General features: G+C 53.5%; 4 protein-coding genes across 5 annotated transcripts; 2 read left to right on the top strand and 2 right to left on the bottom strand.

Annotated features, from left to right (window-relative positions):
- Positions 1-1512: 1512 nt before the first annotated feature.
- Positions 1513-15677, bottom strand: FAF2 (Fas associated factor family member 2). The gene is made up of 11 exons (XM_063168970.1): positions 15528-15677; positions 9763-9831; positions 9211-9345; positions 8665-8741; positions 7376-7514; positions 6011-6096; positions 5839-5930; positions 4275-4452; positions 3213-3384; positions 2884-3027; positions 1513-2316 (listed from the first exon to the last, which is right to left on the bottom strand). Exons 1-11 carry the CDS (start codon positions 15588-15590, stop codon positions 2134-2136), a joined length of 1338 nt encoding a protein of 445 aa, XP_063025040.1. The 5' UTR covers positions 15591-15677; the 3' UTR covers positions 1513-2133.
- A 737-nt stretch (positions 15678-16414) lies between these two features.
- Positions 16415-22809, top strand: CLTB (clathrin light chain B). Of its 2 annotated transcripts, XM_063168968.1 has the most exons (6): positions 16415-16660; positions 18198-18241; positions 19353-19470; positions 19760-19871; positions 20254-20307; positions 20799-22809. In XM_063168968.1, the coding sequence occupies exons 1-6, from the start codon at positions 16477-16479 to the stop codon at positions 20968-20970; spliced, it is 684 nt and encodes a 227-aa protein (XP_063025038.1). In that variant the 5' UTR covers positions 16415-16476; the 3' UTR covers positions 20971-22809. The 2 variants fall into 2 exon arrangements, with proteins under 2 accessions (XP_063025038.1, XP_063025039.1); XM_063168969.1 differs by lacking the exon at positions 20254-20307 and having other exon boundaries at positions 16419-16660.
- A 1436-nt stretch (positions 22810-24245) lies between these two features.
- Positions 24246-24899, bottom strand: HIGD2A (HIG1 hypoxia inducible domain family member 2A). Its single transcript, XM_063168966.1, has 2 exons — positions 24738-24899; positions 24246-24563 (listed from the first exon to the last, which is right to left on the bottom strand). Exons 1-2 carry the CDS (start codon positions 24850-24852, stop codon positions 24397-24399), a joined length of 282 nt encoding a protein of 93 aa, XP_063025036.1. The 5' UTR covers positions 24853-24899; the 3' UTR covers positions 24246-24396.
- Positions 24900-24995: 96 nt separating this feature from the next.
- Positions 24996-27226, top strand: NOP16 (NOP16 nucleolar protein). Its single transcript, XM_063168965.1, has 5 exons — positions 24996-25137; positions 25275-25386; positions 25974-26043; positions 26505-26611; positions 26846-27226. Exons 1-5 carry the CDS (start codon positions 25031-25033, stop codon positions 26987-26989), a joined length of 540 nt encoding a protein of 179 aa, XP_063025035.1. The 5' UTR covers positions 24996-25030; the 3' UTR covers positions 26990-27226.
- Positions 27227-27328: the final 102 nt, after the last annotated feature.

The following is a 27328-nucleotide window of genomic DNA, read 5'->3' as shown; positions in this document are numbered from 1 at the left end:
CGGCTTCGCGCCCCCGGAGACGCCCCCTCCTCCCCTCCCGCCCTCGCGGTGCCCAGGGAGCCAGGAAAGCCTTACGGTCCTTTGACGGCGACTCGAAAGCTCACAGCTCGTGTGCTGCAGAATTTATTCCAATGAGCAGCTAAAAGTATCATTTAAAAAAAAATAACAAAAAGAAAAAATGACAAAAAAAAAAAAAAAACTAAAAAACAATTATTTAGGGTGTTTGTGATTGCTGACTGCGCTGTAGATACCACTGTTTACCAATGAATTCCTGTGGTGGGATAGTGGACTGTTTACTGTTCTATTATACCAGTCCCCGGGCCCTCCGGTGGGACCCCCGCGTTCCCCGCGGCTCCCCGGAAGGTGCTAGGACGTGTGTTCTGTGTTAGAAAGTTTTTATATATATATATATATATATAAATATATATATATAATTTTTTTTGCTCTGTTACTTGCACATTTTACAGTTACCTCATTTTTCCCATGTATGTATTTGAAAAAAGGCTAATATATAGAAAAAAAGGTTCTTAAAGCTCTAAAAGTGTTTGTTTTTTTCCATTCCATTGGAATCATATTGGTTTTGTAGCATTTAACATAACTAGTATGTTGTATTATATATATGTGTATTATACTGATTGAAATTTTTAACAGATTTGTACTTTTTTTAAAATGAAAGTTGCTAGTTCTGCTTGACCAAGTAGTGCAATCATTATTTTTTTTAATGTTGTGGCTGATTTTGAGAGGGATATTCACTAATAAATGTATGATGTATACCAACACGCTGGGCCCAGCTCTTGTCTCCATGGGGGCTTGAGGGGAAGAGTGGGGGCCAGGGATGGGAAGGAGCTGCTGCAGCTGGAAGGGCCCTGGAGAGAGGATTGGAGCAGAGCCCAGGAGAGCCCAAGGGTGGGAGCAGGACTGGTTGGCTGCTTTGCCCCAGCAGGATCTGCTTTTGAGCAGCACCACACACCCCCTCCTTCTCACCTAGTGACCCCTCACAGCTTGCACAGGGATGGGAAATTCCTCCTGGCTGCTATCCCAGGACAGCAGTGGGACACCTTCCACCTCTGCTCCATCCCAACCCTCCAGCACTCCCATGCTGGGCCAGGGAAGGGGCTAACCCTGTGCTCCTGCCCATGAGATATTCTTTGAGATTCCTTCCACCCCCAACCATTCTTGGCTCCAGAACAGGTCACTGCAGGAACACGCTCCGGCCCCTCTGGCAGGAACCAGCCTGACACTCCCCTCCCACACCTTTTCCACCTCCCACCGGCTCCACGAGGGCTGACCCAGCCTCATGAGCCCAGAGCTGATGCCACAGGAGGGGGCACAGCACAACGCCAGCCCTGCCACGGCCCATGCTGGGCACTCTCTCATCTCACCCAACAGCTCCATGGGCACACAATCCCATGTGTGAGAGCAGAGGCTGAGTGCACCCCCACTCCTGGGAGCCACAAATGCCACAGCAGCTGCCCCCCTCCCCGGGCAGGGCAGAAAGCACCAGCACAGACATGCTAGAGGCAGAGTTTATTACACTACGCAGGCTAAGAACCCTGGGCAAGGCCCCACATGGGTAAGAATCGAACCAGCTCTTTATCAAAAAGTTAATACTATAGTCAACCCCAATCTCCTTTGGTCATTACAAAGCAAGAGAAATATTAAAAGAACAGTATTTATACACAGAGGGAAGCTGAAGAGAGTCTGTCCAGCCCTTTCCCCCCACCCCAATCCCAGCACGTTCCGGTGCTCGGTCACGTGTCTCTCAGGAGCAGCAGAGTATCAAATCTTCACAAGATGTTGGGTTGCTGGGGTTTTATTATTATTGTCATCAATAAAAGCAATAATTACCAAGAGCTGCCATTCCTGTTCCTCCCCAGGGAGGGCAGAGGGGCAACAGCAGCTCCCCCCTGTGTGCACCCCGGCGCAGGGGATGGCCGTGTGTCCTCTCGCCAGCGCACACACGGCTGGCACGGCCCATGTGGTCTCTGATCCCTCGTTTGTACGCAGTCTTTTAAAAAAAATATTGTATTATAATAATAATATGAATTTCTCTTTCCGTTTTGTGTCTTCTGGAAAAAAAAAAAAACCAACGAAAAAAACAAAACAAACAAAAACAAAACCAAAAAGGAAGTGTCAATCGTCCGTGAGGTCCTGCACAAAGAGGACTTCCGTGTGGCTGAGTCCCGCCTCCTGCAGCGTCGGGGGGTTGGGCCACTCCTCTGTCGGGAGGCAGGGCAGGACACGGCGAGGGAAGTTGGCCTCAATCTGGAACTTCTCAGGGCTTTCTTTCAAGGAGAACAGGAAATCGTGGATCACCTGGGAAAGAAGCACAGAAATAATTGCCAGCTGGGGGAGCAGTGACACAGCCGGAGCGAATCCCTGGCATCTCGTGGGGGAAGGCTCCCAAATTTGCACCATCACTGCACTGTAGACCTGAGACAGCCATTTCCTTGGCACACATGAAACTGGGCTTGGCACAGAGCACCGGGGAGACCAGACTGTTTCTGACTCTTCCTACACGTTTATTTCATGGAGAGCAGTGGAATTATAATAGAATATATATCTTCTATATAATTATAGAACGTTAAGGGTTGGAAAGGACTCAAAAGATCATCTAGTCCCACCCTGCTCTTGGGAGGGACTAGAGATCATGGGCAGAGACACCTTCCAGCTTTTCCGGAGGCAAAAAAAAGCTTCTGCCACTTTTTCTGCTCTTCCAAGCTGGTGGAACCAGGCCCTATAGCACTCTCCTTACCAAGGAGCAGCTCTGCCTGCCAAAGCTCTCAGCAAAGGCCCCCATTTGGCAAGTCCAAGGGAAAAAAGCCACCTGCAAGTCTCTTTACCCATGTTCTGGAAGGCCCCTCAGCTCTGCCCCAAGCTCACCGTCAGTGACTGTGTGAAGTGGAATCGCCGCTCCACTCTGGAATCGTTGGGCAGCTTGAAAATGATCTTGACGCTCTCTGGGTCATCGGGGTGTGGCTCTGGAGGAAGGCATTCCGACCTCCTCTCCTTCTCCTCCTGCAGTGTCTGCAAGGCAAGGAGGGACAGGAGCAATGGTTGTGCACTCAGCTGACCTTGGTGCCTGTCCCCTGCAGCACAGCTGCTCCAGGAGCCTCGGAAATGCTCAAGCCCCAAGCAAGACACAGCAATTCCTCCTGCAGGCCAGGCATCCAAGGACACTGCAGCCCCTCCTGCAGCCCCTCTGCTCTCACCTGCCGCCGCCTCTCCTCTGCCAGTTTTTGCTGCTGCACTTCCTCCTCCTTCTTCTTCTTCCTCTCCCTTTCCTCCTTCTTCTTGCGCTCCTTCTCCTGGTCTGCACGCAGGGATGCCAGGTAAGCCTCGTCCTGCTGCTGCCTCAGCACTTGGGTTTGGTTCCTCTCTTCCCTGCAAACACGAGTGGGAAGTGGTCAGGGCTAACAGGCCCTGGAGTGAGGGGATGGCAGGCTGAGGGCAGGCCCGAGGGGGCAGGGACAGCCTCCAACTCACAGAAGCACACAGCAGGTAATGCCTTGGGGTACCACAAGCTCCCAAAAGGCCAAGCCAGGTCCCCACAGTCCCTCACAATCAAACTGCTTCCAAGGGTGGGTAACCCTTTAAAAGGCTTCTGAACCTCTGCAGCTTGGCAGAGCTGACAGACAGCACAAGAACAATGCTCAAGATTCCTGCCTCGTACCTGAGACTCCTCCTGGTTTCATCTCCTTCAAGTAATTCCTTGCCCATTTCATACACTGGAATGTGTTACTGGGTCCCCACACAGGGCGTGGGGCAGAGGAGGGACAGACAGAAGTCAAATGGTAGGATCCTGTTTTGGATGCAACCTGTACATCCCTAAGAGTCACCAGGGACTTGTGAGGCCCCACCAGAAAAGCAGCCAGAGCTCAGCACAGCCAGCCCAGGCAGCAGCACACAGCTGTGGACACCAGCTCTCCTGCCTGCAATGCCTTTGCTCCCACTTGGATCCTACAGGTTATTGTCCAAGCTTTCCCTGCAAAGCTCCAGCATGCCAAAGGTGTGCTCCAGTTGCAGAGAACAGAGTACTCACATCCACCTTTCAGTGGTGGGACTGCGTGTGCAACACATCTGGCTCCCTGGCTATAAGATGGCCTGAATGTATGCACTGATGGTGTCCCTGGTAAGAGGAGAGCCCGTGGGCTGTGTTACAGAAGGGGAGGTGCTGAGCTGTGTGCCTACACTCGGTGTGTGAGGGAGGCAGGGCACAGAGCAGAGCCTGCCTCAGCACGGTTCGTGCTGCTGGAGCTCCGGTGCCACCGTACCTCTCCAGGCGCTCGGACACCAGGTACGTCTGGTTGGCATCCATGATGAACATGAGCTGGTTGATGAGGTCGTCGGCCTGGATGAGCCCCTCGAGCCGCCCAACCACGGTCATCCTGCGGTCCTTGAGCATGATCACGGCCAGGAACGGGTACGTGTTCTCCCGCAGCGCCTGCGACACTGAGCGGGCACAAACGTCACCACCCCACACCAGGGCCACCAAGGGGACAGCACAACAAGGGCTCCCCATCACTGAGGGCCAAGGAAAGCACCTTCCCCACATATTCTCTCTTCCAAGGCAAAAAAGGCCTCAGGCTCCATTTTGAAAATCAAACTCTAAGTTAGCAAAGGGAGGAAATAGCTTTGGGAGCACAAAGACCGATGGGGAAAAACCCAAGCTTTCAAGTAACCAGAAAAGGCACTTTTAACTCAAGCAGGAAGGAAGTAAATGGCTCTGAATGCCTATTGAAAATGGGATAAACCATGGGTTTAAACTGCAGGAAAAGAAACACAGGACAAGTACATGTAAGCATTTGCTCAGGTGATTAGGGATAGCTGGACTCTAGAAGAAACTGTCATGGGGGAAATGGGAGTATGTTCATGTTGAACATGTCTGAACAAACTCAAGTTGGCTTTGCTAGAGGCAGGCTCTGTCTGAAGCAGGGAATGGAACAGATGATGTGCTTAAGTTACTGCTCATATATGGCTGTTGAGCCCCTCCTTAAAACACACATGGTATATCGTGCAACTTGGAGCCTTTGTTACCAATGGAGGCCCCCATACAAAACCACAGCAGCTCCAGATTAAATGGAAGGTCGTGGTCCCTTCCAGCTCTGCTGTGACTCCAAAGCATTGCAGCAATGAAACAGGAATAAGTCAAAGACTGTCTCCTCAGAGAGCTGTGCTCTCCGATTGTTGATAACTGGGAGCAGAACTATGGAGCAAAGAGTGACCCAAATGTAGCATTTTCCTGACCATGAAACCAGAAATGGTGAGAACAACACAGGAGCCATTAACAGAACTTTGGGAAAAGGCTCCACTTGCAGCAAATCCTTACCAAACGTCTGTCTGGCCAGGTATCAACAGCTCCCAGACACTGTGGGCTTTTGAGGAGACAGAGAGATTGGCTGTGGATTAAGGTGACTGTCTCAGAAAGGGAAAGAATGCACCTGACAAGTCTTTCTTGGCCTCAGGCATCACAGGAGCCAGGGTTAAGGACAGATCTAGTTGGACACTTGTTTCTCCACTCAGTTTATCCCCAGCACACACCCACCAACTCCCACTGACAAGGCACTGAAAGCAGCCTAAATGCCCACAGCAATGAGCACAGAACTGCCCAGGAACACACAGAATGGTGGAGGTGAAGATCAGAATGTATTTCCTTGGCATCCAAACCTTTGAGGTATCCCAGGAAACCAACACATGTATTCCCCCATGAAATCCTGAAATCTGTTGTATTTTGTTCAAGTAGACAAGAGTGTGTTTCATGTGTAAATGTGTCAAAGAGCATCTGGCTTGTTCCAGAGGCAGGAGGGGACAGGTAAAGCCCAGGAGGGACACACTCACCTCTGTATCCCTCCGGTTTATTGGTTGAGCAAGCCCAGAAGAGCATTCTAGTGTTGATGAGGGTGATGACCTCAGGTGCACACAGTGTATTGCTGGGGGATGAGAAGAGACCATGTGAGGGCAGCTGCATTTCAAATCCAAGGACAGCTATGTGGGAAATTCTCCTACCTACCGGCAGAACTCATCTGTGTCCTGGTGGTCGTCCCCGTGCAGATACACCAGCAGGAAGCGCAGCTCCCGCTTGGCATCGTTCAGTGCCTTGGCAAAAGAGCAGAGCAGGTGAAGTTACACAGGATCTGGGCAAGGGGAACGCAGCACCCACACGGCCTGTGAGACCCAGGCCTTTACTCTGCCACTGGAGTGCTTTGAGTGAAGCAGCAGTGGAGGATGAACCTGTCAGACTTTCTAAATGAGCCTCTATTTAAGAGGGCTACAGGGGTGTTCTCTCATGTCCTCTCAGGTTGTGGCTTTGGGGGACACTGAACTCAGAGTGAAACTGGGTAGGCAATGACAGGGACTGACACCTGAGCTGCCTCCCCAGACTCAGCTAGCAGTGAAAAACCTCCTTCATCCCCTGAGCTTTCCCTTGAGCCTGCGCAGGACACAATCCTCAGATCACACCAAATGAAAATTCTATTAAAACAGGTAATAAATAATGCTGCAGGCCTCCAAAAAACCAGACAACAAAGAAAAGAATCCCTCCCTTTCCACATCTATAGTGTCTGGATTCCACCCACCCAAGAGCATTTTTAACAAGATCACAGTTTAAGTGCACAATATGCTCCCTGTTTTACTGGCACTGAGTTTTGGTAGCCCAACCATTCCACAATTACTTGAGTTTGGATTCCAGGAATAACTGGAATCATTAGAGAGGAGCCTGTAAGAGCTGCAGAGGCGGTGAGCTCCATCACTGTGCAGTGTGGAGCAGACAGGCACTGACAGCTTTTCCCCAGGCACTTGGGAAGGAAGCAGTGCTGATCTGATGGGATGCTCTGCAGGAGACCCTTCCCTTGGCCAGGCTGAGAGCAGCTGTGCAAGAGGCAGTGTCCATGGGGATGTCCCTCTTCTACAGAGAGCCCCCTCAGATTTGATATATGGCACACTCACCTCCCACAATTTCTTAGGGGGTCCCTCTCAATGTTGAGGCCCTGAACTGTTGTGAAGTTGTATTGTGATACAAGCCCAGGCAGTTAATCCCAATTTGGGGAACAGAAGGACAGACTCTGGCACAGCACACCAGTTTATAAAAACAAAGGCAGGATTACAAAGAAAAGCTGTCGGCTACAGAGTCACACAGACGGTCGAGGAACAGCCAGAGTAGCTTTGCTTTCCAACTTTGCAGGCTTGGCAAACCATCAAGCCTGGCAGACACTGGTTTCCCAGTACACTTGTTCACTAGCTCTCCATTACCCTGTTAAGAGAGTTTGGGGATAAATGCTGGGCTTGTAGATGAAAAGCAATTTTGCCATGCAGGCCCTGATACCATGTGGCAAAATGATCACTCCCCAGGACCTGGGCACCAAGACATGACACTGACCTGGCTGTAAGTTCCCTGGTAGAAGACAGGGTGTATCCTCCCATATTTTTCCTCAAACATATGAATAAACGAAATAATGTCACCCACTGGGTCGGTGACCCGACTACGAGGATCAGGGCGTATAAAACGCAGAGCAAACCTAGGAAGGAAGCAAAGGACACTGCAAATTCAGCTCACTGACTTCTTGAGGCACAGGTTTTCTTTTCTACAGATAGTCACTGGGATTCATAAAGAGGAAAAAAGTCATAGCTGAGACCCTTGAACATTTATAATCTGAACCTAAACTGGCACCTGCTCCAAACTGATACCACTGCTACAGAACCAGCCCCAAGTGAAGATTCATCTCATGCCAGGGATCAGTAAGGATCCAAGTTCTGTGTGATTAAACAGCTTCAGCTTCCTCTGAAGCATCAGGCATAAGCCACACCAACAGTAGGAGGTTTGAAGAATTTAGTCAAAGATGGGCTGTTAAAAGCCACACGGTTTTGTCCAGCTAACTTTGAAAACTGCATTTCTGCCAATCCAGAACTAACAATTTCAGTGTACAAAGAGTTGCAGAAAGAGAACATTACACTATGAGTCCTATGAAACTGTCCTTCCTCTGAAGCTGAAACAGCTTCACTGCAAGGCAGGTATCAGTGCTGTTTAGTTCTACTGATGCACAGAAGATACACTGAACTTTGGAAATATCTTTAATGGGGAAAAAAAAGTAATACAACAGGGGAAATTGGCAAACCAGGGCAGATGGCAGGACTCCTGGCTATTGACCACCACTACCATTCCCTTTTCCTGCTATCAATGCTGTAAAGGAGACAAGAATCAGTGCTTTGGGACAGTAAAGGGAGAAGAGGCAATTGACACCAAAGGGAATAAAGCAGAGGTGTTTCCAGTTTGGGTTTTGCCAAATAACGTCCAGGAATTAGGGCAGGTTAATCTGCAGCCCAGCCCAATGGGACACGATTCTGATGTTTGTCCAAGAACACCAAACAGCTGGACACTGTTTTGCAACCCCTTTGTGTGGCACTCAGACTGCAAGGCTGAGTGGAGTTAGAGATCCAATTAAACACTTCATTTACAGAGCTGCAAGCTGCTCTGTTTCTCTGCAACAAGATTTATCTCTTCCTAAACAGCATAGGAACTTCACAAGGCCACAGATAATGCCAGTTAAGGAAACAAATGGAAAATCTGCCATGAGGCTTAAAGATCTAAGTGACAGAGCTCCAGCCAAATCCCAGCTAGTGTGTTCCCTGATGCAGTCAATAAGTGAGTCAGCACAAACAAGGACTTACCTAAATATATCAAGTAACGTGTAATAGGTGAATCGGAATGGAAGCATTATGAAGTAGTAACCCCATCCTAACAGGCCCTGCAATTACAAAGAAGGAATTAATTTTCTTACCTATACAAAAAGAGTAACGGCACCAAGTCTTACAGGTGCTCATGCAAATTTGTTTGTAAAACATTAATGAAAGTAATACTGTATTCTAGTTAATACACATTTAAGGGGAGCTCTAAAAAGAAAAACACTATCACTGCCACATGGAAGGGACAGTCCTTTGTTCCAATTCCACTGATCTAAAGGCTTTACTACACCACAACAAGACAGGCTATGACAAACAAAAAAGTCCTCATACTGTGAATCACAGCATGTAGAAAATCTCCACAGCAGTAACAGAAACTAAAGGAATAGCTCTACATTTTGTTTTTGTAAGATAAAATATTTAGAAAGGAGATAAGAGCATGCAAAGAAAACAATTTCTTTCCCTGCTTGCAAGTTCTGTATTCATAGAGAGTCAGCCAAGAAGCAGGACAAAATCCACTGTAAGATAACTTGCCCTTGGCTGTGGCCTTGAGACAACGTAGCTGTAGATCCTGTGGTCAGCGGTATTGACCTGCAGCGGCCGCAGCGGGGGAGGATTGAAGACACTCGGGACACCCTCTTGCTCGTTCAGTCGGTCCTGCACAGCTGCCTTTGACACAAGAAAGAGCAAAGGGAGTTTCAGGCATTGTGTGGTTTTTATTCTGTGGACAGTGACAGTGGGTATTCCTTGTCCACAGCCCCAGGGCACTGGATAAGCACAGCTCCAGACAAACAGGAACCCCCAGGGCTCCTGTCCATGTGGAAAGGCTTCTCCATGGCAGCCAGCACACAGCCTCCACGGGAGGCACATCCTGTGCCACTCAAGGGATTGTTCACAGCCATAACAACTCTGCTGTGCTTGGCTGAGACCAGCTCTGCAGGTGTGTGGAGACACAGCTCTAAAGAGCTACTTGGGTAAATCCAGGGGGGAACAGATTAATCTGAGTGGCAGGGCCCCCCCTCCCACAGAGGGCTGCCTTTAATCCAGGTACTTGGAAAGTGCTGCAAGTCTCATTTTCAGTGGTACCTCTATGTTCCAGTTGTGCTGCTCCAGTGTGTGGCGACATTGGTCCATGGACTCTATGCCAGTCAAGTCCTAAAGGAGGAGAAGAAAAGCAGATGAGTGCCACAAGTGCTGCATCCTGACTGCTCTTAACAAGGCCTGAGCACATGGTAGGAGTTACCACAACACATTATCACAGTGCTCCGTTTTTAAGTGCCCTGCTCTGAGTTTAAGAGCAGAGTGACCTGCAAACACACAGGAGGCCCCAAACAGGCCTTTGCACTCTGCCAGCAGCAGCCAACTCTCAGTGTGCCCAAGGTCTGTCACTACAGCAGCACTCAGCACGGTCAAGGGTTTAACACAGTGCTGCCCACAGGCTCCACTCTGAAAAGATGTGCTGGGCCAATGCCCTCAAACATCTTGAACTCAAAATACTGACAAAGCAGTTCTGAAAACTCAAGATGACTGTTACTCCACTCACTGCCAGCATAAACAGAAACTAAAACCAAAATGAGCCAGGCATTACTGAAGGTGATGTTCCCAGCACCAAAGAGGAAGTAAAAAAGCACAGTAAACAGTGTAGTAAAAAAAGCAGGAACAGTCCAACACAGGGCCTGAAACAGAAAAAGTCCAAACACACTGACAAACCTCAAAGCCAGTGGGTGGATTTTAGCCCTGTGCCAATCAGAATTTCTGCACAAGAGATCAAACCATTGTGTCTGTTATTGCAGGAAGCCACATCAGTATCTCCTGAACAGAGAGAAACGTTTGCTGAAGGAACCCCCCTGTCACTGTGCCACAGACACATCTCTCCCCACTGCACTTGTTTTAAGGCCTGAGCAGATGTGTTCCTTGCTCTCTTGAAAAGCTCCTGACAGGCTGACCAGTTAAGAATGCACTGAATTGTTTTTTTACTGGAGAAGGATGGTGCATGTATTCCCCTCCCTGCCCCCATTCATACATTCCACATGCCATTTCCACCCGAGCAACAAACACTGTGCACAAATGCCCTATTCAATCTCTGGGCTCAGTTCAAACTTTTGAGCATTTCTTGGCTTCTTTCTCACCAAGTCTCCACATCACCACCTTCTTTCCAATCTACTGGGCAAAAACCATTGTTTCATTCCGCTGCACAGACCCAATCAGACTGTTTAAAGCATTGTGACTGCAGAAGTTCAGAAAAAAACCACTTCAAGTCACTGTTCAGTGGTGTATAAATATTTATTAAAAAGTAAGTCTGCAGCAAGCCTTGCAAGGGAACACTGCAGAACTGGATTTCACAGAAGAAATAAAGCTCAGTGAACTCAGCTGTTGCTGCTAGAATACCTTTGATTACCATGCAGTTTCATCATTTAATGTTTTGTTTAGCTATCTTTCTTTGAAGATGTGCTTCACAGAGTAAAATGTAGGGTTTGCATTCTGACTTTATTTTTTATTCAATTTATTTTGCATTCTGACTTTATTTTTTCAACCTGAATTCCTACAGCAGGCACTTCATTGTCTTTTTATAAGGACACCATTAAAGGCACCGGCAATCTACTCAATTAATTGATTTTACAGTCACAATGTGTTTATTGCAGAGCCTTAGAAGTCTTCTGATCACCACTCCCCAATATTCTGGAAATTCTGGAGGTGTTTACAAAGTTACAAGATTCAGAAGCTCATTTACACCTTTGTTTCTAAATGCCTGGATTATCTGTGAGCACTAAGAACACCACCGAGCATTCCCTCCTTTTTAAATTATGCAAAATTCTTCTGCAGTTTTAGGTCAGAAAGCAGCAGAGCTATCAACAAGCATTTAATGAGCACTGAAACACTGCAGCATTTGCAAGACCATCTGAATTCCACAGAGACACCAGAGCCAACCAACTCCACCCTTCTCGACCACCACCACAGTGACAGGCAGCTCTAGACACTTCTCAGGGAGGTGAATTTCCTTTTATTTTTTTTTTTCCTTAGCATCTTAATTCAGCTGCTCTCAACTCCAACCAGAAGTGACAAAGCCACTCCAAGCAGCTCCTGCCACTTGTCTGATCAATGAGGCTGAACAATTAAACACTGCAGGAACAGCTGCCAGCACAGGCAGCTTTTAACACTCAGCACCTTGCTGGCTGCTACTCTGATGGGCTCCACTGGATTCAGCACAGCTGCACCAGGCTCCGGGAGAGACAGCAGGGCTCAGGGTGACCCACACCCGATGGGAGGAATGGCAGCACCACAGTTCAACCGCCACTTCAGACAGCTCTTGCTGGAAACGCTGATACTGGTCATTATCAGCCCCAGGGCATTCCTACGGCCCCTGCTTCACCAAGGCATGGAAACAGATCAGAAACTTGAAACTCCACATTATTTCCACTGCCTCAGCATCTCTGGTGAACTTTGATCAGCTGCAAACTAACATACATGGCCAACCAGCACATGCTTAGTATCATCAGGGCTAAGAGAATAACCAGCATCTTCAAACCTTGCTGCTCTCACCTCTTATTAGCTGTCTTTAGGAGCATGGATCTCACAGACATAATAAGTAGTTAAAATTAGTCCCATTAAACCAGCACTCTCAAACCTTCAAATAAATCCAAGCTCAACACAGTGGCTAATGTTTCTAAAACAAAATATTAAATTCCACAAATGCCAGAAAAGTTCAACAGTGCCTTCTCGACCACCACACAAAGCAAGTGTTATTGTAAAGCATCAGGAAGATTTTGCTGGAGGTAATGATTTGTATCTCTCACCTTTGAGACTGCTCAGAATCTTCTCAAAACTGAAGCAGTGGAAAGCACAATTTCATGCTTCAAAAGTAAAGGAATACCCTGAGTGGACAAAGGCTGTAAACTGGACTGACGAAAGCGTCGCCTCCACAGATCCGCAGCACAGGAGATGCAAACCCACAGCGCTGCCTGGCACTGCTCTTCCCTCCCAACCCACTGCCAAATCCAGAGAATTACCTTCCAAGGGTAAAGAACATCTGAGCTCTAACTGGAAAATGACTTAACCGAGAGTTTCTCATTGCATATTACAGCAAATGCCTTTCTGAGGGTTGTGATCGATTCACTGAGTGGGAAAGCTGCCTGGAGTTTCATGTTTCCCTTCCCCTAAATCAGAGCCATATCCAGCCTTGAGCATTCTGTTTTCCCCAGCTGAAGTCAGAGATTATGAGTGCCAACTCTCTTGCAAATAACACTCCATTACTTCACATTAGCATATTACAATATCAGACATCAGCCCGAGTGTAATGGGCACAGATCAATAACCAGATCCTAGAAAAGCTGCTCTGCTGCTTCTTCCATCTCCCAAATGAATCACATCTCCACAGCTTTCCTGAACTGTTCACAGCAAACTCCTCTCTCCAAATGTCAGGACAGCAAGGTCTTGACAGATGAAAAATTGAGTGCTTTTATTCCCTTACATTATTAGCCAGCTCTCTGGCAGTAAATGGGAGGCTGAAAGCATACGAGAGGCTTTGTTGCTTTCATTTCAAGTTTATCCCAGTTTTTTCTACTGTTTTATTCCCTTTACTAAGCTGCCCCAGCATGGTGCAGAGAGCTGCCCTGTCCCAGCCCTGCCCACGAGAAGGAAGCTGCTGGTTTCAGCTTTCTGCCAGCACAGCTGTTTGTATGAGCAGTGGGATTAATGCAGAGCAGGCACTACCACAGAGCTGTGCCCCACAGCCCAGGCAGGACAGCACAGCACTTTCACCTCTGCCTGGAGAGGTGCCCACTCCAGCAGGGGCAGGATAAACAGCTCAGGGTAGCAGCATTTCCCCCCAAGAGCTGTTTGCTGGCTGAGCAGCAGTGCTTGCTCAGTGCTTCCCTCCCTTTGCATCTCTGTTTCACTGAGGGCTTTCTCTATTCCTTACCCCATCCTTGCCATCCTGCCTTCTTTCCTGGCGTGCTCTGCTGCTCTCAGCACAGAGCAGGGGGACAGACCCTTCTGTGGAAGGGCAGGGCTCTGTCACCATGGAATGCTGCACAGCCACATCACAAAGTGGGAAATTATCCTTGAAAACACTGAAATGTTTGTTCCCTGCAAAGTCAGCAGGGATCCCTGAAGGCTTTCCAAGCTGACTCGTAGCAATGTACAAATTATTTTAATGACACTTATTTAATCTCTCCAAACACCTCATTCTTCCTATTGAAGTCTGAGAAAAAAAATCTCTTCCAAGAGGACTGATTTACTTTTGAGCAAGCAGCAGGACTCACACCTGAGCCCTTCTCAGCTAGGTGGGACACATCAGAGGAGAGGGAATCACCAGTGGGGGCTGCCATTAGCCCTGGAGAGAGCTGATCCAACACACCCCAGAGGAGGGAGGATCCTGGCTGGCATCCAAGCCTTCTGGACCACAGCTTTCACATCTGGCTCTGCACAGCAGTGGTCTAAGGGAAAAAATGTCTCCCCTTGACAGCCTGAGGAGTGTTTCCCTGTGCCTCAAAGCAAAGCTGGACAGGAAGCTGGACTAAAGCATGAATCCCTCCTTCTGGTTTCCTGGCAGCCCTCTGTCCATGACAACACCAGGCAGTATTGGGAAATAGGATTATTTCACTTCCCAGCTGCCCACAGGAGTTTGAAAACAGCAGCAGAGGCAGTGGTGAGAGCAGCTGGTGCTACCTGTCCAGATCAAGCAGAGGAGCAAGAACCAGGATGTGTCACAGCAAGAGAATGGGACATTGACACGTGCCAAACCCTCAGCAGGCAGCACAGGGACAGCAGTGGCTGCCACTGCTCTGTGCCCTCAGTCTCTATTTAATCTGACTGCCCAAAGAGCTCAGTTTGCAGGAGCCTTAGAGGGGACATCTGTAAAACAAGCTTCCTCCTGGGTCCAGTCACAGGAAAACAGCTCAGCACAGTAATTAAGTCAGGGGCTGTGAATCAGGTGAAGGCTTGGGAAGTCAATGAGTGGGTGATGAACACCTGCACTGGGTCACCTGGGGAAGGCAGGGCCAGATGCCTCTGAGCCCCTTTAAATCTACAGTTACACCAAACTTTCAATGCACAGCCTTAAAAGATAATGTACAGCAACAAAAGCAGACAAGGCACTCTTTAAAGTGATCGTGGTATTTGTAAAAGAATTGGAATCCAAGGGATGCCACATGGTGTCCTACAGCTCAGAAACAAACCCAAGACACCTGAAGGTAATTTTCATAGCTCAGCACATTTAGTTACTAATCACTGAGCAACCTTAGGAATTTCAGCTGCCCAGCGCTGTTTTCTCCCGAATAAACCACATCTTCAGACTGTGTTTGTGATCATTCATCTGCCACACAGCCCCGGGCCTCGCAAAGCAAAGGTTAAGCGACCTTGCCTGCGTTGTGTAGCAGACACAGATTAGATCATTACAGTCTCCAGCGGCGTTACCCAATCGTGAGGGGCAGGAACCATGTTCCACAGAAACCCACTGCATAACTCTGCCTCGGTGCCAGGAAAGGCTCTCCAGCTACGACAAGGAAAATTTTCAGACTAATTAAAATGGCCGGGACTTACCAAGGAGTTTTTCCTGCAAGGAGTGTACTGAGCAGGCAGCTCTCAATTAGCCATGACAGAACATCGCCCCAAAGAAGCGTTAAGGGCACGGAAATCTCACTCACCCCGGCCAGGACTGGGCCCACAGGTGTCTCTCCTCCCACCGTCCCCTCACGCCCAGCTCGACACCCCTCTCCAGGACGGGCCTATCCGGCTCCGTGAGCCCCGTACTCCCCAGCGCCGGCGGGGCGGGCCCAGCTCAGCCCGTTCCGTGTCCATGCACCGCCTCCCCCGCTCCCGCCGGCCGGCGCGGGCCCCCCGGGACGCGGCACCTGGAACTGCAGCAGCTTCTCGGTCTGTTCCGCCGTCAGCTCCCGTTCCTCAGGCGCCGCCATTTTGCTGCCGCCTCTGACCCGCCGCTCCGTCACTCTCCGGAAGTGACGTCGCCCGCCCCCACTTCCACCCCAGCCCCGCGCGGCGCGGCCAATGGCTGTTTATCGGCCACGGCCGGAACTGCCGCGCCGCATTCCGGACACAACCGAAGCGCTCTAGGGCCTGTCCGGAGATGCCCGAATCCCATCGGCGGCGCTGGCCGCTCTCGGGTGTCCCCGGCGGGCGCACGTAAAGTTCCGAAGTGTGCCGAGCACCGCTCGGGTGTTCCCGGCGGACAAACGAGGAGTTCCGAAGCGTGCCAAGGGCTGCTCGGGTGTTCCCGGAACAGGCCGGGGATGAGGGGGCAGCCTGTTGCTGTGGGAGCGGGCCCTGAGTGGGGGGATATGAGCCGAAGACCCCCGGGAGCTGGCTGTGTTCCCGTCACCGCGGGGGCTGCCGGACACCGAGCGGGTCCTGTCTGGGCACCTCCAGTCCCGTAGCGTGGGTCTTGCCCGCTACCTCCGGTCCCCCAGGGTGGGTCCTGGCCGGCACCCCTCGTCCCGCTGGGCCGCCCGTGCGCCGGGCCCAAGATGGCGGCGGCCGCTAAGATGGAGGAGGCTGTGAGGGGCCCCGCTCCCACCCGCAGCTACGAGCGCCCGCGTGAGGGGTCGGCGCGGCGGGACCGCGGCCAGTCGAGCCCTAGGGGAGGCAGGCGGGCAGCCCCGGCTCCCCGCGCCCGCTGCGGCTGGCGGGGAGGCGGGACGCGCCCGCGGGCCCGCCCCGGCGCTGATGTCAGCGCGGCCGCCCCGCCCGCCGCCGCAGTGACAGCGACAGCTCCGCCCGGGCGCAGTCGGGCCCAGCCCAGCCGAGCCGCGCAGCCGGACCGGGAGCGGCGCGGGCGGGCCGGTCATGGCCGACGACTTCGGCTTCTTTTCCTCATCCGAGGGCGCTGGCGCCGAGGAGGACCCGGCCGCCGCCTTTCTGGCCCAGCAGGAGAGCGAGATCGCGGGCATCGAGAACGATGAGGGCTTCGGGCCGACCGACGGCGAGGCGGCCGCCGCCCCGGGCGGGCAGGCGGCCCCGCCGGAACAGGGTGAGCACGCCCGCGGGGGCCTCCCGGCCGCGCTCCCGCTGGCTGCGGGCAGGCTCCCGACCTTGTGCGGTAACGGAGGGCTGTCCCCCTTCTGCCGCGAAGGCAGGGAAGGGTCCTCCGGGCCGCATCCACGCGGGGCTGCGGTCCCCGGGGGATCCACAGCATCCCCGGTGGGTGATGGGGTCTGTGCGGCATCTCGTGGGCCGGTGGCAGGGTGACCCTGTGGGCCACGCTGGCATCCTAGCAAGGGTCATCTGGGCCTTTGCTTGTGCCCAAAGGGCTTCTCGAGCCTCGGGGATGTGGGGTGAACCCTGAGCTGGGATGTGCCAGCCGTGGGGCGATTTCTCCCCCTTGTGCTGGGTTTTCCGGGTTGGATGGACTCCCGACTCCATATTTCAGTGCTTCCAGCTATGGCAGTGTAAAAGGCATCCAGGCGGCACTGAGGAGCAGTGACAGCCTTGTCACTGTCCCCACAGACAGGAGAGCCCTTTGGGATGCAAAATGGAAGACATTGCCATTGGGAACGTTGTGGTCCCAGGCCCTGCAGGTGGAATGTGCTAATTCTGCTCTCTTGTGTCTCCAGTCTGCAGGGGCTTTGGCATCTGCTCTCTGTATGGACATGGGGGCACTGTTGCCACAGGGCTCTGACTCCTTCCCCTAATCCAGCCCCACAGGGTCTCCTCGTGCTGTCTGTGGAGCAGTGGTTGCAGAGCTCTGCACACAGGGCCATGGAGGCAGATCTGGGCCTGGGGAGGTGTTGTCAGCCACAGTGATAAATGCAGTTAGACAGGCTGGAGCTGGGTGTAGTCATGGGGCTGAGCACTTTGGGGACAGTGCTGGCCTGGGTCTGTGCCTGCAGCTGGCTGGCCAGGAGAAGCCCTGTGGTCACTGGGGAAAGCTCAGGGCCTGGAGCGTGAATCCTTCAGAGCCTTTTCTCTCCTGGCAGCAGAGAGTCCCCTGCCTGGGCTGGCTTTGTGCCCCAGGTGTGCAGCTCTGGGGCTGTGCAGGTAGATGGGTGCCTCATTACCAACCCTAACCCTGCAGCTCATGCCAGGTGGGCTCCCAGGACCTGGGCCTGCAGGCATGCCCTCCTGTCCTGGTGGAGCACAAGGAGTGTTTCCATGGGCCGTGTCCCTGGAGAGTTGCCTTGGCACTTGGCCGGCAGCTCTGGCATCAGCTGTGTCCATCTGCAGGTTTGGCTTGGTCAGGTTGTGTTTCTACAGTCAGAGCAGCAGCCTGTGTCAGTCTTCTGCTGGAGCAGTTTCCCTAATCTTCAGATAAGATTAAATACCAGTGAAAACACCATAAAGACATAATACTTGCAGAAGTTTGTGTGGGAGAGTGAGAGGTGCTTGCTGAATCCCGCCAAGGCCAGGACAGTGGGAGGGTGTTGTGCCATGGGTGTGCTGGGCTGAAAAAGGCACAGACAAACTCCCAGGAGCTGATCTGATGTAGTTTCATGGACACCAGCCCCTCTGGGATCACCTGCAGCTGCCATAGTTGTGTTTTTCCTTCTCTTTTCTTTTTTCTCGAGCAGGTTTTCAGAATGGAGGAGCCACTGTCAATGGAGATGTCTTTCAGGTGAGAGCTCAGCCTTTTGCTGGCCCAGGGCTGCTAAGGAACATTGGGTGGGTATGGGGCCAGCAATTTGTTGTTCTGCCCCCAGCATTGACTGGAGTTTGCTATCCAGCTGCAGAACAGCTACGGTGCTCCTGGAAAGGTCTGGGTCTCCCGTGGGAGTCCTGGCTGCTCCATTCTCTTTGAAGAGAAGATGTGTCCCACCTGCCATGATCTGCCCCACATCTGTTTGCAGGTGGCTTGTGCCATGAAGGAGTGCCTGGGCCCTAAGAGCAGGTGACAAATCGCCCATTCCCCAAGAAGTCCCCTCTCTCCAGCCTGGGTAGCTTCTGGAGGCCTCTGGGGCAGGCAGGAGCATCTCTTGACAGGCCAGAAACAGGATAGGGCTGCCATGGGACTTGGATCTCCCATGAAAGCCACTTGCCCTGTGGCCAGGGGCCTTTTGGGGGAACCCACCTGGATCTCAAATCACTTTGGGAGCCTGAAGCCCAGCTCTGCTGTCAGCAGTGCCAGCCTCTCACTAGCCCTTCACCCCAATTTGTACCCAGCAGTGGAGCATATGCCCTGCCCAGGCGTGGTTTACAGGATGATAATCGCATCAGGAATGAGACAGACTTAATTAGATTGAGGATCTCGGAAGAAAGCTGTAATCCCATTGCAGAGCTTGGTGTCAGACTGGGCATGTGGCCAGTGGAAGGTGGTAGGGGAGGTGCTGGGCCTGACAGGGCCCTCAGCTCAGACGTGAGGGAAGCAGCTCAGTCCAGGAGCTGCCTGGGCCCCAGTGAGGGCCAGGAATCCCTGGGGAGCAGTTCCAAGGCCGGTATCTGCCCTGTGCCCTGGGGCTGCCCGGAGGATACAAGAGCTGTGGTGGCAGTGAGCAGCAAGTCAAGGAGGGAATTGCTGGGACGGCTTCAGGTGACAGAGCCTGAGGCTGGGCTTGAGCAGCACTTTGGGAACACTGTCCCACATGTCCCAAGCTGTCACCCTTCCTGCCTCCTGTCTTGGCTTGTCAGTGCTGGGAGTGTGGAGTCCTGACTGCTGCCAGCCCTTGGAGGTGGCTGGGCTGGGCTCTTGGGGACACTGGTGCTGATGGTGAGGTGCTCGTGTGCCGCAGGAGTCCAACGGCCCCACGGATGCCTACGCAGCCATCGCCAAGGCCGACCGGCTGACCCAGGAACCCGAGAGCATCCGCAAGTGGAGGGAGGAGCAGAAGAAGCGCCTGGAGGAGCTGGGTGAGACCCAAGGCTGTGTGTAGCCCCCTGTGCTTGTGGCACCTTGTGACATGGCAGTCAGGGCCCTTGGGGTACCTCACCTCTTGGTGACCCTAATGCATCCCAGAGAGATGTCTTGTTCCCCTGCCAAAGATCTCTCATCCTTGGGGCTGTGGTGCTTTTTGGCCAGTATTGCTGGGGACTGGGGATGGGTCTAAGGGGCTGCAGCTGTCCTGCCTGCCAAGGGGCTGCTCAGCACACCCAGCAGGTGCCAGTGTGGCTGATGGGCTCTGTGTCACTCGGGCCTTAGATGCAGCATCGAAGGTGACTGAGCAGGAATGGCGTGAGAAGGCCAAGAAGGACCTGGAGGAGTGGAACCTGCGTCAAAATGAGCAGATGGAGAAGAACCGAGCAAACAACAGGTATGTTGGGGTCAGCATGGCCAGAAGGACTGTCTGCCTCCGTGGGATGTTTGAGGGCCTCTTTGCCCACAGTGGGGTCCAGCCCTGCAGGGACAGAGCCTTGCCAAGCAAGGGGAGAGTTCCCAGGTCTTAGAGTGGCTCTGGTGGCTGTGCAGAGCCACTCTGGCTGGAACCACACTGGGATCACCCTGGGATCTCGGTGCCTCCTGCCCCTGCATGGGGCTCGCAGGGGGGCAGGGTTGGACTCCAGGTTCTCCTGGTGTGCTGAAGTGTGTGGGTGACTCTTTGGGAGGACTAACCCCCTCTGTTCTCTCTTTCTAACCCTCTGCCTGCCTGTCGCTCCACTCCGCTCCACTCTCTCTCTCTCTGTGCCCGGGGCTAGGATCGCTGACAAAGCCTTTTACCAGCAGCCGGACGCCGATGTCATTGGCTACGTGTATGTGCCTCTTACAGACCCTATCCTGCCCCAAAGGCTCTGGGGGTCCCGGCCCCAGCACTGCCTGCCCAGCCAAGGGAAGGGGGGACGCTGGGAGGTGGCATCACCACTGGCCTGGTGAGGTACCAGAGGGAGGATGATGCAGCTGAGCGTCTCCAAATGGTGGAGTTTTAGGAGATGAGTGGAGCTCCTAGAAATATCTCTATGGGAGCTGGTTGAAGATGCATAGCCATGGGCTCTTTTTGGGGATGGCTCTATGGGGGTGAAGTCTTGGGAGCAGGCAGATACTCCTGCGCCCCTGGATGAACAATGTTTTGGGTGAGTGCAGCCAAAGGCAGACTTGAGCATCGTGTGTCTCTTGGTCCCAGAGAACGCTGAGCTCATCAGCTGGAGTAAAGGGACAGGAAGCAGGGACACAAGGGTTTTTAAGACAGAAGGAAGAATCTCCTTGGAAAGGGGTCTGCCAGTGACAACCCTCAATATCTTTGCAGGGCCTCGGAGGAAGCATTCCTGAAGGAGTCCAAGGAGGAGACCCCAGGCTCTGAGTGGGAGAAGGTGGCCCAGCTGTGTGACTTCAACCCCAAGAGCAGCAAGCAGAGCAAGGATGTCTCGCGGATGCGCTCGGTGCTCATCTCCCTCAAACAGACGCCCCTGTCCCGTTAGCTGTGCCTGGCACAGCCGGGAGCACAGCGGGCATGGCTGGGCTCACTGAGCCAGGTGGCTTCAGGGACCGGCCCAGGAAGGGCCTCCCACCCCCTGCTCCGTGATCTGCGCCTCGGCTGTGCTCGAGTCACTGGTTGTATAACTCTCCCCATGGTTTTCCTTTGCTTAAAAGGTGCATTGGTCTCTTTTTACACTTATTTATAAATCACTGTGGCATTTCCCCGGGAAGCGGCACTGGGTGGCAGAGCTGAGTTAGTGGGGAAGCCCCAGCCCAGGCTCTTCAGGAGTTTATGTCTGAGGGCCTGGCTAAATGAGCAGAAATATCCCATCTTGTGTTCCCCACTTCAGCCCTGTGCTGGGAATAAACCTGCCTGCAGCTGTCCTGGCAGCCCCATGTATAGGCTTCAGTCCTGATCCCAATGGGATCCTGGGCTGCTGTCTGCCTTTCCCATGGGATTTAGAGCAGAGCTGGAGCAGGGTTGGGAGGGTGGAGAAACAGCCCTGGCTTGTCTCCACACGCCTGGGTCCTGCAGGGAGCATGGCTGCAGCACTGCCAGACTGGCAGGGACTGAGGAATGTGAGTACAGGTGCCCAGGTTGGGCCTGGACTGCCAGTGGCTGCCCCAAGCCCATCAGAACTCTGCCCAGCCTGGCTATGCCCTGAAATGTTGGTGCAGCTCCAGTGTCCATGTCCCATCCATCCTGCAGTGCTGGCAGCACAGTGGTGTGGGCCACTGGGAGGGACTGTGAAGTGTTCAGGATGTTTTCCTCTCCTTCCCCTATGAACACTAGCAGTTGGGAATGTGGGATTCCAGGCTTTGGGGGACCCTTGGCTTTGCTCTGCTCCTTCCCTTGCTACCAGAAAGGGAGATGGAGGCTATGTAATTGCAGGGAAGGAGGTAGGAAGGTCCAGCTGCTGTGGGGCAGGTCAAACCCCCATCTTCCTAACCTAGGGACCCAGAGCAGGGTTGGGCAGAGTTCTGGTGCTGGGGCTTGTACTGGCCCTGGGAACAACCTGCACATCTGTCTGCAGTTGCTCTGCCCCCTGGCTTTGCCCACGTAAGGCAGTGTGGGGAGATGCCTCAGTCCTGCTCCCTGCTCAAACTTTTTCTCCTCTGCTTGGCAGGGATAGCACCAGTCCTGGGAACCTGCACAACTCCTGGGCAGCAGGAGAGGGACAGCCTTGAGCGGGTGCTCTGGTTCTGGCCTGTTGAAGGCTTGGGAAGGGCTTGCAGCAGGTTGGGAGGACGTAGAGCAGAGCCCACAAACATTCACTTGAGCCCTTCTGCAGAGCCCTGCTCAGCTGGAAATCGAGTGTGCAGAGCTCTCCTGCCCTGCAGCTGTGACTCCAGGGCCAGAATGTCACCACTCCTGCTGCTGCAGCTGTGGGGTGCCTGGGCACCCAGGGCTCTGGGGCATGATCTCACCAGTGGGCTGGGAAGGTAAAAGGGTGTGTAGGGAATCACTTGCTGTTGTGTGTTGGGACTGTGCCCCCTGCCCATAGGGCTGATCATTCCTGCTCGGCCCCCTGAGCTCCAGCATGCGTAGGCAGCTCTGCTGTGCTGCACGACACCTGGGGACTCAGCTCCTGCCTCAGCCTTGCATTGCAGAGCAGCAGGAAGCACCCCTGGCTACTTGTGGGGGACACTGTGCCCCCTGTGCTCTGTCCCTCCAGCCCTGCAGGCAGCTGGGCCCCTGGGTGCCTCAGCTGCCACGTGCTCCGTGTCAGGCCGGGGCAGCTCTCGGGGAGCCGTGCCCACAGCTGTTCTACATCCCCTCGGCTTTGGTATCTGTGACTGTCCAAATTACCTGTTACAATAAACCAACATCTCCAATCCTACACGGCACTGTTGTATTTCTGCATTAGGGATGCACGCTGTGTTTAGGAGAACCTACAGCCATGAAGCCTCGTGTGGAAAGGATGGGGCTGGAAGAGGAACATCCTTCAGGAAAAAAGAGTGAGAGGAAGGCCAGAGGGGGACAAAACATGTCAGCAGGACCCGGGGCTTGGCTATCCCCAAGGAACTGCAAGCTCTGACTTGTCCAAACTGGCTGAGCTGCTCCCTGTCCACTGCACCTTTCTCCAGCTGCCAAGGGATTGTGCTCATGGATCTGCCCACCTGCTGCTCCTCACACCCTGCCCCAAGCTGGCTGGGCTGGAGGTGCCAGTGGGGCAGGCAGAAGCAGTTTCTTCTGTGAAGGATGTTCTGTGCAGGCAGCTGTAGAAGGAAGAGAGGCCCTGGGCTCCCTGTGCCAAGGTGGAGCTCACCCTGCTCAGCACTGGCGATGGCTTGATGCCCACCCTCACAACTCAGAGATCAGCTCTGGTGAGCAAGAGCCTTCCCTCTCCTTGCCAAGGCCCACCAGCCCAGTTCCCTGGACAGGACAATCCATGTCCTTGTTTGCAGACAGAGGGTTCACCCCTGAGCACATCCTTACAGGGACTCGTGGCACAGGCACCACCTCACAGAACAGCACCTGGAAGCAGCCCAGGCTGCTGGGTGAGGTGTTTCAGCACAGGCAGAGGTGTCTGTGCCCCTTCCCCTGCAGGTGTGAGCTGCTGCAGCCACAGTGCAATGAACAGAGACCCTGGCCCCACATCCTCCCAGCTCTGGCCCTGGCATGGGAGGGCGAAGCCTCATGGATCACCAAAGCCCTGGTATGATCCAAAACCAACAGTGGGACCGTGTTTGCCAGGACACAGGCAGGGCAGGTCCCCTGGAGAAGAAGGTGTTGCTGACTCCTCAGCAAGAACAGCCAAAGCAGCAGCCCATCCCAGAGAACACAGCCAGACCTCATTTCAGAAATGTGAGTTCCCCACTTGTTTACACAGAGAGTTTCATGTCTTGTTTCTTGCATCACCATAGCTTCAAGACAGCCATGCCCACTCCTTCTTCTCCCTTCACTGTTTACTGTTATGGCCTCTCAGTGCTCTGCAATCCAGTATCAGTCAGAATCTTGCTGCAATTCACTTTATTACTCACCAGTTTTAATTACACAGCTCACACAACCTCCCAAACTGCCTCCCCCAGTCCCTAGAGACTTTGTCCTGCCAGGACCAAGCCATAAGCAGTGTTCCTTCCTCATTGACAGCTCATTTCTCAAATGCTGGTCACTGCCTGACTACAACCACGCCTCAGACCATGACCGAGAAGGCACAATTTTATCAGCCTGTGACAGCATCAAGCAGGAACAAGAAGTCTGACAGGGTGACATGCAGCCTCAGTGCTGCAGGAGAGCTCTTGGGGAAACAAAAAAAAAGCGCCACAGCCTAAATTACATGTTAATCACAGAGTGTATTCACCCCATTTCCAGTGCTCCAGAACTGGCTGTACCGAGACATCACAACAGCCTCAGAAAATTCCATCCCCAGCCAGGGCTGCTGGTAGACACCTGCCCGTGACTGCCGCTTCGCTCTTGTCCGAGGTCACTGTCGGGATTTGAAGGCCGTGGCCGCCATGCCCCCCAGCAGCGCGGCGAAGGTGCAGCCCTGGGCTATGACACGCGCCCGCATCATCAGCTGGGAGCGCCGAGTGTTGCCTTTCTTGAAGCAGATGATTCCGTAGATCAGGACACTGACGGTGCACAGGCAGCCTGCGGGGAAGGACGGGGGCCGTGAGGCGCGGCTTCCCCCGCACTCCCAAAGCCGAGCCGCGCCTCCCGGGGCCAGCCGGCCGGGGCTGAGGGACCGGCCCTCACCAGCGGCCACCGCGCCGGCCCGCGCCCCTCACTCCGCCTCCGTCCCGCCACCCCCCGCCCCACCCTCACCGAGGGGCACCAGGGGGTTCTCGCGGGTCTTGCGCAGGAACTTGTCCGCGAATCCCTCCTCAGGGAAGGTGGACAGCGGGCTGGGCTCCAGCGGCGGGGGCGGCCCGGCCGCCATGGCCAAGGTGACAGCGAGGCCCTTTCCGGCTGCCGTAGCCCCGCCTCCGAAGCAATGCATGCCGGGGGTTGCAGTCCGACGCGCACATTTACGGCACGGCGCTGCATTCTCGGAACTACACTTCCCGTGGTGCCCCGGGCCGGCGCCGCAGCCCGTGGCCGTCCCGCGCGTGTCCGCCATGCCGAAGGCCAAGGGGAAGAGCCGGCGGCACAAATACTCCTACAACCTCAACCGCAAGCGGCTCTACCGCAGCGCCCGCCGCCGCGCCGCGCCCCGCATCGCCTGGTGAGCGCCGCGGGCGCGGGGGGCCGGCCTGGGCTGGGGCAGGGCGGCCGGGAGCCGCTGCACGTGTCGGTGGGGAGGGGGACGCGCGGGGCCGCGGGGTGAGGGACACCGCCGTGATGTCGCTTGTCCCCTCGCAGCTCGCACATCCGCCATGCCTGGGACCCGCACAAGTCGGTGGCGCAGAACCTGGCCGAGATGGGCCTGGCCGAGGATCCCAACAAGGCTGTCCCCATCCCGAAGAAGCAGCTGGTGAGGGAAGGTTTGGCCCGGGCCGCTCCTTTGTGGGGGGAGGTATCCTGGGCAGGTTAAGTCTGGATGAGTCTCTGGCACTGGACAAGTTTCTTATCTTGATCTACGCGCTTATCTCACCAAGATCCTGGCGTGGGAACGAGCTACAGCGCTCCGGAGACATAATGGACTTTAGAACAAATATAAAAACGTCAGTCCTGGGACTTGCCAGAGACGGGGGGGTTGGGAGCGCTGCAGCCAAGTTGTTCCTGATAACAAAGAAGGGCTCTTTGTGTACAGCAGTGCCAGCCAGGCCCATCTGTGTAAGAGAGCAGCACTTTCAGGTGAAAGGTGGCCCCCAGAAGCTCAAGGAAGAAGTAGCAATGACCTTGTTTGCCATTTGTCTCCATTCACATAGGGTTTCTCAGCTGACAGCCTCACCCACAAGCCCGTTTAATGGCACAAGTAAAGCTCTGCTTAAGCCATCTGGGATTTCCTGCCCTTGCAGCCATGTAGAAGCAGTTTGGAGTTTTGGGAACAATGTGTGGGGACACAGCACTCTTCCAATTGTGCTTTTCTTAATTTGTCTTTTCTCTGCTATAATTCAGGGAATGGAAGTGGAAAGTGATGGACAACAGCCAGGAAAGAAAATAGTGCGGAAGCCGTACGTGGTGAATGGTCAGTGCTGCATTTGGGGCTCTCCTGAGCCCCTCTGGGCTATTTTGTCACTCTGTGCTGTGCCAGGGGTAGGGAAGGGTGTTGTTTCTTATCCAGCCTCGTGGAGGATCATGTCTTTTCCACAGTGTTTGTCCCTGCAGCCTCAGGAGGGCTCTTGTCACTGCGAGATGTGCTGGTGCATGGCTCCAGGGTGACAAGAAGCCCTGGAGGCAGTGCCTGGTGTTTCAGTGGTGGGCTGGGCAGCTCTGAGCAGCCTGGGCTGAAAGGGTCTGCTCCTGTGTGAGCTGGAGAAGAGCTGCAGTGCAGGCCTGGGTGTTGTCTGGGCTGTTTTCTTGCACCAGCCTGCTGGGAAATGTCACCCCAGGCTGTGTGGCTGGGGTGAACCTTGAGGGGAGGTTGGAGACCTCTAAGGTGTTGTTGCTTCCTTCCCCTCCCTCATGCTGCCTCTGCCCTCTGCCCAGAGATGGAACTGGAGGCCAGCCTCCCTGAGAAGAAGTCGAACACGCTGTCACGGGACCTCATTGACTATGTGAAATACATGATCCAGAACCATGGGGAGAACTACAAGGTACAGTCCAGAGCAAGGGATTCACTCCTGGATTTACCAAACAGCAGCATGAGAACTGCTAATCCTCTCTGTCCTGGATCCTGTTTTGCAGTCAGCTGATTCTTAAGGGAAAAAACCACTTTGAACTGTGGCCAGCTCCATCTGAGTCAGGCAGTGATCACACTGGTGGGGGTGGGCTGGGTTGGTGTTTGCTCTTGGGGCTGCTCCTCTCACTTACCTTCTGCTTTGTCACAGGAAATGGCTCGGGATGAGAAGAACTACTACCAGGATACTCCCAAACAGATTAAGAAGAAGATCAATGTGTACAAGAATTTCTATCCCGAGGAGTACAAGAATTTCATTGCATCGCTCAAGCCAGAAAAAATGGAAGTGCAGTGACTGCTCTTTTTCCTCAGGTTTACCTGCAAGTGCAGGCTTGACGTGAATATTTTCCAAACTGAAACAGCCTCTGGTGATGGAGGAAGAACCCTCACTAGGCAGAGAGGGTTTAACTATCCATGAAAGACTCTTTTGGCACCGGCACTGACTGTGCTGTTCTGCTCACTTTCTGTGTGGCAGCAGAAAGAACTGCCCCCAGCAGTTCTTTAGCTTTGCTAAAATAAAATACTCTTTCTAGCTGCTTGTGAATGTCTTGTTTGTGGGCTCTGGCTTGGTGCAGTCCTGCTTTGGAGAGCTCCTGGTGATGGTGGCCTTGGACACGTGTCCCCCCTGCGGTGA

Source organism: Melospiza melodia, chromosome 14, assembly GCF_035770615.1.
Source record: "Melospiza melodia melodia isolate bMelMel2 chromosome 14, bMelMel2.pri, whole genome shotgun sequence".
NCBI lineage: Eukaryota > Metazoa > Chordata > Aves > Passeriformes > Passerellidae > Melospiza > Melospiza melodia.
Note: the sequence above shows the minus strand (reverse complement) of the source record. Positions and strands in the feature narration are given on the sequence as shown.